Genomic DNA, 10,000 nt, shown 5'->3' with positions numbered 1-10,000 from the left:
CTCAGTATACTGGCAGCCGGCGCCCCCTCCTCTCTGTGCCCATTCTACACTGGGTCACACTTCATGTCTCCAGCAGACATTTGCAAGTTGTAATCATTGATTGCACTGGAAACAAAGTGACACATGCAAATAAGCCTGTGTGTGTGTGTGTGTCTGTGTCTGTGTCTGTGTGTGTGTGTGTGTGTGTGTGTGTGTGTGTGTGTGTGTGTGTTGTGCCTGACAGCAGTCAAAAGTGCACAACCCCCTCAGAAGTGCACACACACACACAGAAATATAATATGGACAACAATACAACAAATTACATAAGTCAAGACTCATCATTTATTGCATTTTTATTTATATTATATTATATGATACAAAATGCACACATCCCCAATAGTAAAAAAAAGGGGGACCCCCCCACCCCCTCTGTCCATCATCATTATCCTCATCATTATAATCAATATTAATATCCGTATAATTATTGTAGTTGTTACATTTAGTACAGAATTCGGCTGCTTTACCTAATGTCACGTTGTATTTATTTGCAGAAAAGCGGCTGATCTCCCTGTGCGTGGGCTGCGGGAACCAGATCCACGACCAGTACATCCTGCGGGTGAGCCCGGACCTGGAGTGGCACGCGGCCTGCCTGAAGTGCGCGGAGTGCGGCCAGTACCTGGACGAGACCTGCACCTGCTTCGTGCGGGACGGGAAGACCTACTGCAAGAGGGACTACATCAGGTGGGCTGCCGAGGGTGCACGACCACTAATGTGGGGGAGATATGCACTCAGAAACTCTATATTATTCCACAGCACTGCAACATATTTCATTCTATACTATGCTGGTGCTTCAATGCATTATATATACATATATATGTATATATATATATATATATATATATATATATATATATATATATATATATATATAAAAAGGTTTTTTTTATCCATACATATATTTTAAATATATATATATATATATAGATAGATAGATAGATAGATAGATAGATAGATATAGATATCATATCTGTCATTTTCTGTGACCCTATTATTGATTTCAATATTGCTTCAAAACACACACAAATATATATAAATATACATAAAAATAAATATCTATCTGTGTATGGATGGACAGATATATATATATATATATATATATATATATACATATGTCCATCCATACACAGATAGATATTTATTTTTATGTATATTTATATATATTTGTGTGTGTTTAGAACAGCTCCATCGCACACGATGTATACACATTATATACCATGGATCCGAAATTGTAAAATTGTACTATACAATACGTTGCACGCCTCTGTATCAGCCCTGCATATCTGCTGTGTATTGTCCGGTCGCCACCTCCTTCCCTGCCTCTTATCTCTTATCTTATCTGGGCTGATGAATTAGACAGAACAGATCAAATTGCTCATCATCTGCTCGCAAACAATTGGGATATTTAGATAATGGGAAACTGCTTCCTTCCTCACATTAAAATCCTGCAAACTGATAAAGTGACACAACAGACACCCGCCTAGACCAAGACTGGCTGGGGCTGATCCTGTGCAGCCCCCTCTGTGAGACCCCAGTAACTGCCTTTGTCTTACATTGTCCTGTATTAAGTTATAACAAGGAAATGTAGAAATATATATATATATATATATATATATATATATATATATATATATATATATACATAGATAGATATAGAAAACAAATTAAAATGATCGTATCTTAGAATAAAATATAGTAAAAGCAAAAATGTAAATCGATCAGTTCTCATACATTATTGCTTGATACAATGTTTTTTGGAGAATTTTGAGGCAGAAATGTTTACACATAAAATTAATCTACAAAGAGGATTGGAGGCTAAAAAATACATAGCAAATTCCATAATATAATTATAATAATCCAACATATTAATAAATGTCATATAAAACTAACATTATTAATTGTAATGTATAAAAAATGCTGATACATTATTATTAGTTATAATAGAATGTATTTTTTTATTATGCACAACCTGAAATTAATGTGTATACAATAATTCTATGTAATTTATATGCACGTACAGTATATATATATATATATATATATATATATATATATATAGAGAGAGAGAGAGAGAGAGATTCTATATATATGCATATATATATATATATATATATATATATATATATATAGATATGTATTGTTGTGAATAAATAATTCAGATTAATTCAGATCTATGGCTGATGAATAGAATTGTGCATGTAAGACAGGGAGATGACGTTTTATAATTGGTAGTATATATAAACTATCCTTAGGCTGCATTACTAAGAAAAAGTTGATATGCTGATGTCAGAAACAGTCATTATATTGCAGTGAGGGAAGTCAGAGGGATGGAGCTTATATTATACTGTATGTGATGTTATTAGTACATGGATTATACTTTGTAGATTGTGTGTTTGTATTTATGCAGTGTGTATAGCCATAGAGTGTATAGAGTGTGTGTATATTATGTGAGATACATAAATAGATATTGATCAATAGAATGGATAGATAGATGATAGATAGATAATAGATAGATAATAGATAATATATGGATAGATAGAGGGATAGATAGATAGATAGATAGATAATATATGGATAGATAGAGGGATAGATAGAGGGATAGATATAGGGATAGATAGAGGGATAGATATAGGGATAGATAGATAGATATAGGGATAGATAGATAGATAGATAGATAGATAGATAGATAGATAGATAGATAGATAGATAGATAAGATAGATAGATAGATAGATAGATAGATAGATGGATAGATAGATTAATAGATAGATGGATGGATATAGATAATATATGAACAGAGGATATCCTGTATTATATGCTGTGTCCCTGATGTGACTGCCCTCTCTTTCCCCCCAGGTTATATGGCATCAAGTGCGCCAAGTGTTCCCTGGGCTTCAGTAAGAATGACTTTGTGATGCGCGCCCGCTCCAAGGTCTATCACATCGAGTGTTTCCGCTGTGTGGCCTGCAGCCGTCAGCTCATCCCCGGGGACGAGTTTGCTCTGCGGGAAGATGGACTTTTCTGTCGGGCGGACCATGATGTTGTGGAGCGGGCCAGTCTGGGGGGCAACGACCCGCTCAGCCCCCTGCACCCGGCGGCGCGACCCCTGCAGATGGCAGGTACGGAGTCACCCAGGATTATCCATCGGCTGTGGGCTGCCCACTCACTGCGGTACAGTGCGGGGAAAGGATGGAGGGAAGAGGAAGAGAAATAGCATATAGATACAGAAGATGCGATGGAAAGATCATTTATATGTAGAGGAGTAATATCTGTCTTTTATCCACATGCAAATTATGTATTAAACGCTGCATCCTCTGCATCTATATGTTATTTGTTTATCACATATAAATTATCTATTTTTTCTTTATCTATCTATTTTTTTATTTATTTATTTATCTATTATCTGTTTTTTTTATGTCTATATCTATCTCTCATTATGTATCTATTATCTATCTATTCATCTATCTATCTATCTATCTATCTATCTATCTATCTATCCATCTATCATCTATGAATCTATCTATCTATCTATCTATCCTATCTATCTATTCATCTATCATCTATGTATGTATGTATCTATCCCTGTATCCTTCTATCCATCCCTCTATCTATCTATCTATCTATCTATCTATCTATCTATCTATCTATCCATCCATCCATCCATCCATCTATCTATCTATCTATCTATCTATCTATCTATCTATCTATCTATCTATCTATCTATCTATCTATCCCTCTATCCTTCTATCCATCCCTCTATCTATCTATTCATCTATCTATATATCTATCCCTCGATCTATCTATCTATCTATCTATCTATCTATCTATCTATCTGTCACAGGTTAATATTAGGAAAACTTTGTCTTTTTATTTAGTTCGCTCCATGTGTGAACCTTTCTCCAGCCTGGACACAATTAAAAAGTCAAAGTTTCTCTAATCTTAACCTGTGCAGTGCTGCTTCTAATTTTTCCATTGATAATGAGAGGATTGGACGTTGCCTGTGAAGATTCTCACCTCCTACTTTTATGCTTCGGCTACATCTACGTTTATATGATATATGTTGTTGATGGACAGATAAATAATATATCTTTATAAAAGCTGCAAATCCTTTATATGTTGAGAATTTGTATAGAGACTGATTGATAATTGTACATTTTATATATATATATATATATATATATACATATATATAGACAAATAATATGTTACATGCACCTGCTGTCAGCTACCACACACACATACTGTATATATATATATATATATATATATATATATATATATATATATAGATATATATTTTATTTTTTTTTTAACCCCGAATTGTCCCCCCCCCCCCCCCCCCATGATCAAACAATCACACAAATAACACAGCAGCACAGATGTTTCCCCTGTGGGGTCGGGTTATATTTAGGGGTGGGATCATCCCCCCCCCCCCCATCACCCCAGTATATCAGGATAGTCTTGAGAAATGAATGCAGATACTTAGACTGTAATTTTAAACTGTCAACAAGCTAATCTCCCGTAATTGCAGCAGCTCAAGTGATGGTGCCCTCCTCCTCCTCCTTGCTCTCCTTCTTTTTCTCCTTATTCTCATTTTTTTCTCATCCTTCTCCTTCCTCTTCTCTTTCTTCTTCTCTCCTCCTCTTTCTTGTTCTCCTTCTTCTCCTCCTTGTTCTTCTTCCTCAGATTGGGATGCCCCCTCTTTATTTGTAGGCTCGGCTCCTGAATGCCTTCTTCTCCTCTTCTTCTCTTCTCCTATTTTCTTCTCCTTGTTTTTCCCCCTTTTCTTCTCCTTCCTCACATTCTTCGCCTCCTTCTCCTCTCCTTCACCTCTTCTCTCCTCCTTGCTCTTCTTCCTCAGATTGGGATGCCCCCTCTGTATGAGAAGGCTCGGTTTCTGAATACCTCTTCTCCTCTTCTTCTTCCTCTCCTCCTCTTCTTCCTCTCCTCCTCTTCTTCTTCTTCTTCTTCTTCTTCTTCTTCTCCTTCTCCTGTCTTTCTCCTCTGCCACCTCTGTACGTGCAGGTTCTGCTCCTGAATGCCCTCTCCTCTTCTCCTTGTTCTTCCCCTCTTCTTCTTGTCCTTTTCTTCTACTTGTTTTTCTCCTCTCTTTCTCCTTCTCTTTCTTTCTTTCTTTTTTTTCTTTCTTTCTTTCTTTCTTTCTTTCTTTCTTTCTTTCTTTCTTTCTTTCTTTCTCTCTCAGCTCGGGGTGCCCCCTCTGTATGTGCAGGCTCCTGAATGCCCCTTCCTCCCCTCCACTCTCCTGCACACTCCAGCACAAGGATCACATAGCAGAGTTTGGATAAACTGCTTGTTATAATCCGAAAGGAAATTTTCCAGTCCATTTCTGACTAATTGAAGGGAGATTGGATACATTTAACCAAATCAACTAAATACCTCAGGGGGGTTAGCCCAGGCCTGTGTCCTACCTGCCTGGCACTAATGCACACGAGCAGCCAGAGCTGAAAGTCACTGGTGCTGGTATCTGCCTTGTATCTACAGCAAACACTGCGCCTTCTAATGTCGCGCACCGACTGCCCATGTGCTGCGCTTTATTGTTGTATCTTATCAGCTTAACACAATATTTAAGGAGAACCAGTGTTTACCTATTGTTATTGTACTTTATATCAGCTTGTAGCAATGCTGTGAATAGCCCCTCTGATGGCTGCACTCTCCTGTCCTGTTTATTCAGCCAGGAGGTTTGGTGAAAGTCTGTACAGCCTGCTGGTCAATAGAGGCCTGGGAAAAATGCCCTGGGGGGGAAGGGGGGCGGAAGGGGGGGGGGGGGGGGTTGGGGATCTGTATATGGACCCCAAGCATAAGTCTATACACATGGATGGCATCTAGAAAATATAATACAAGTGTTATGGATGGCAGTTTTGCATATTCATGTGATTATATAGGTGTTCTGGGATATATTGAATTATATGACGTGTAGACACATTGCGGTGTATCATGTGCTGGTTCATTATATGACTATCACATATGATGTAGTTTAGATCATCCAGCATTTCTTAATTATTGCAAAAGTATGAATTATTACTTGCATCCTAATATATATAGCATAGTGATTTTTAATATATGTCTTACACTCTATTGGTGCACTGTAATATATTGTATACAAATAATAATAATAGTAATAATAATATACATGTAGCTATTTCATGTATAATTATATATATATATATATAAAACTGTACATCAAACAACTATATGTACATAATATATTATAGTATAGATATACAGTATATATCTCAGTATACATAAAGAAACTTTATGTACATGACATATTATATTATATATATACATATGAACATATATACATAGATAGATATATCATTATACATCAAATAACTATATGTACATAATATATAATAGTATAGATATACAGTATATATCTCAGTATACTCAGCATACATCAAATAACTGTATGTACATAATATATATCATTATACATCAAATAACTATATGTACATAATATATTATAGTATAGATATACAGTATATATCTCAGCATACTCAGTATACATCAAATAACTTTATGTATATATATATATATACCATTATACATCAAATAACTATATGTACAAATTATATTATATACTATATAATATTATATAACTATATGTATTATATTCTAGTATGTATGTGCATATATATATATCTACACACTTATATTGCTCTATTATTTTGCATATTGCATATTACCTATGGATACATAATATTGTGTTTTGTATTGATACATTATATAGGACGCATATTGCTACATTTTAACATATTCCACTTTTATAAATGATTTCACATAGACACATTGTTACAAGCTATATATGTTGATACATTATTTATTGTTGCATATTCTTGACTTTTATAAATGGAGTATACACTGTGAATGTATTTTCAGTTGATGTGTGGTTAAAAAAGTAAAATGCATAATAATAATAATACAAATAGTAATAATAATATTAATACTAATGATAGTAATAATAATAAGTAGAGGGATTTGCTGAGTTATCTCAAGACCGATTCATTCATTTTACAGCAGAGCCCATTTCTGCCCGGCAGCCGGCCCTCAGACCCCACGTCCACAAACAGCCAGAAAAGACCACCCGGGTCCGGACAGTTCTTAATGAGAAACAGCTTCACACCTTGAGAACCTGCTATGCTGCCAACCCCAGGCCTGATGCCCTCATGAAGGAACAGTTAGTAGAGATGACTGGCCTCAGTCCCAGGGTCATTAGGGTCTGGTTCCAAAATAAAAGATGTAAAGACAAGAAGAGAAGCATAATGATGAAACAGCTCCAGCAACAGCAACCGAACGACAAAACGGTGAGTGAAGAGCAGCACTGCCCGCCCTGCCCCCCAGGGGGCGCTCCGCACAGCGCCAGCCACACCGCGCTGAGACACTACCATTGTAGCAAAACACATAAAGAGCTAATTATAGGAATTTATTTATTCCATATGGAGGGTAGATACTACTGCAGCATTGTCAGCATTGTTTCGATGTTACCATTAATGCTCTCTCGTTTTCTGGCCATGTGAACAGTGCTGAGCTGTGTCTGCTGCAGAAGGTTTCTTGTGCTATGCAAATCTGAGCTTTGCATGATGAAATATACAATATTAGAATGCTTATTAGTACTTTTATGTTGTTAATTTCTAGGGCAAAATTATTATTATTATTATTATTATTATTATTATTATGCATTTTGATAGGTTCCTACAATAAATTGATGCCCATTATTTCTCAATGTTTTTATGTATCACATTGAGCCATTACTTAGAAGGTCTAGTATTATATAGTATAGTTTGGTATTTTGTGATGTAATATTAAAAACTTTTATAGGAAAACTAATATATTGTATAACATTATACTACATTATATGGGATTGTTAAAAGAGTTGTATAAAGAAGTATTATTACAAATAATAACATGTGTAATATTATGCTGCATATCACATTATTCATAAAAGGTTTATAGGGTATCATAGTATCTAATAATTAGAGCAGGTTATATAATGCTGGTTGGATATAGATAGATAGATTGATAGATAGATAGATGGATAGATAGATGATATATAGATAGATAGATGATATATATAGATAGAGACAGATAGACAGACAGATAGATAAAATAGATAGATGATAGATATATAGATAGATAAATAGATAAATAATGGATGGATAGATAATAGATAGATTGACAGATAAATAGGTAGATAATTTATAGATGAATCGATCAATGATAGAAGACTATAAAGATAAATAATAGATAGATAGATAAATGGATAGATAGATGATTGAGATAGATACATAATAGCTGGATAGAGGGCTAGATACATAGATAGATAAATATGCATTTAAGAGAATTAAGAGAAAAGAGAGAAAGAAAAAAGAAAGAAATAGTATAATATTATACTGAATACCATCTATGTTGCACTATATAATATTTTTTTCACACCACACATATAGCAAGGAGCATAAAACACATAGTATGTGAAATATGAATATATATATATATATATATATATATATATATATATATATATATATATATATATATCAATAGTTTCACAGTGTCTCTTTCTAATATATATATATATATATATATATATATATATATATATATATATATATATATATATATATATATATATATATAGTATTGCAGCAGTGCATCTTTCTGCTTGTATGCCTTGGGCTACATTGTACATGATCCTGCTGTGAATAGCACATGAAGCATTGTTGTATTGTGGATCATTCTAGGTTTTGCTTTCTCCCTAATATACAGAAGTCTGATACTGCAGGTGTCTATGTAAATGGCAGGTTCAGCTTTATCTCCCCTGGCACAGGAGAGTTGCTCGGAGGTTTGTGCCCTTGGTGAAGGCATTTTCTGCCTATAGTTTTCTTGTTGTGACCCTGCAGTAATTCGCAGGCATTGTCCTGTCATTACAGAATATCCAAGGGATGACAGGGACCCCTATGGTGGCCTCCAGTCCCGAAAGACACGATGGTGGGTTACAAGCCAACCCAGTAGAAGTGCAGAGTTACCAGCCCCCGTGGAAGGTCCTGAGTGACTTTGCCCTGCAGAGTGACATTGATCAGCCGGCCTTCCAGCAACTGGTGAGTTCTGTTCACTTTTCTCATCAGGATGAAAATATTCTGTATAATATACTTTACACATTTCTGAGGTTATGCAACATTATACATTATATTGGCTTTAAATAGACAAGGATGCATGCACGCACACACACACACACACACACACACACACACACACACACACACATACACACACATACACACACACACACACACACACACTCATAGATGCATGAACACACACAGACTCATAGATGCATGCACACTCATAGATGCACACACACTCATAGATGCATGTACACTCATGGATGCCACACACTCATAGATGCATGCATACACACACACGCACACGCACACAGTCACACACACACACAGTCACACACACACACACACACTCATAGATGCACACACACTCATAGATGCCTGCGCACACACACACACACACACACACACACACTCATAGATGCCTGCGCACACACACACACACACTCATAGATGCATGCACACACTCATAGATGCATGTACACTCATAGATGCATGCACATTAATAGATGCATGCACACACACTCATAGATGCATGCACATACACTCATAGATGCATGCACACTCATAGATGCATGCACACTCATAGATGCATGCACACTCATAGATGCATGCACACACACTCATAATGTAGCAGAGCTGAATTTGTTATAATATGCATTATTGTGTGTCTTACATGATGTTATATACCTGTATAGTCACATACCTGTATGCTGACCCTTATAGATCCATGATATGTTAGCTCTAGATTTCAGGCCATGCTTCCTGTACTTATTGGTGTTGTGCTTTGTGTTTGGTCTGGAAATGTCTTTCACACTCTTTTTCTTTT

The 10,000-nt window shown here is 35.7% G+C and overlaps 1 protein-coding gene across 4 annotated transcripts in view; it reads left to right on the top strand.

Moving 5' to 3' along the window:
- ISL1 (ISL LIM homeobox 1) overlaps window positions 1-10,000 on the top strand; it is an 11,469-nt gene that overhangs the window by 280 nt on the left and 1,189 nt on the right. For 2 of the 4 annotated variants that reach the window (XM_075326698.1, XM_075326682.1), the window contains exons 2-5: window positions 531-720; window positions 2,891-3,153; window positions 7,076-7,359; window positions 8,983-9,150. In XM_075326698.1, the coding sequence (XP_075182813.1) occupies window positions 531-720; window positions 2,891-3,153; window positions 7,076-7,359; window positions 8,983-9,150 (905 nt within the window). Of the gene's footprint in view, window positions 1-530; window positions 721-2,890; window positions 3,154-7,072; window positions 7,360-8,982; window positions 9,151-10,000 lie in introns of all 4 variants that reach the window. The other 2 variants (XM_075326690.1, XM_075326672.1) reach the window with 1 other exon arrangement.

This window comes from Anomaloglossus baeobatrachus, chromosome 1 (assembly GCF_048569485.1).
Source record: "Anomaloglossus baeobatrachus isolate aAnoBae1 chromosome 1, aAnoBae1.hap1, whole genome shotgun sequence".
Lineage (NCBI taxonomy): Eukaryota > Metazoa > Chordata > Amphibia > Anura > Aromobatidae > Anomaloglossus > Anomaloglossus baeobatrachus.
The sequence above is the reverse complement of the archived record's forward strand: the minus strand, read 5'-3'. Positions and strand labels throughout refer to the sequence as shown.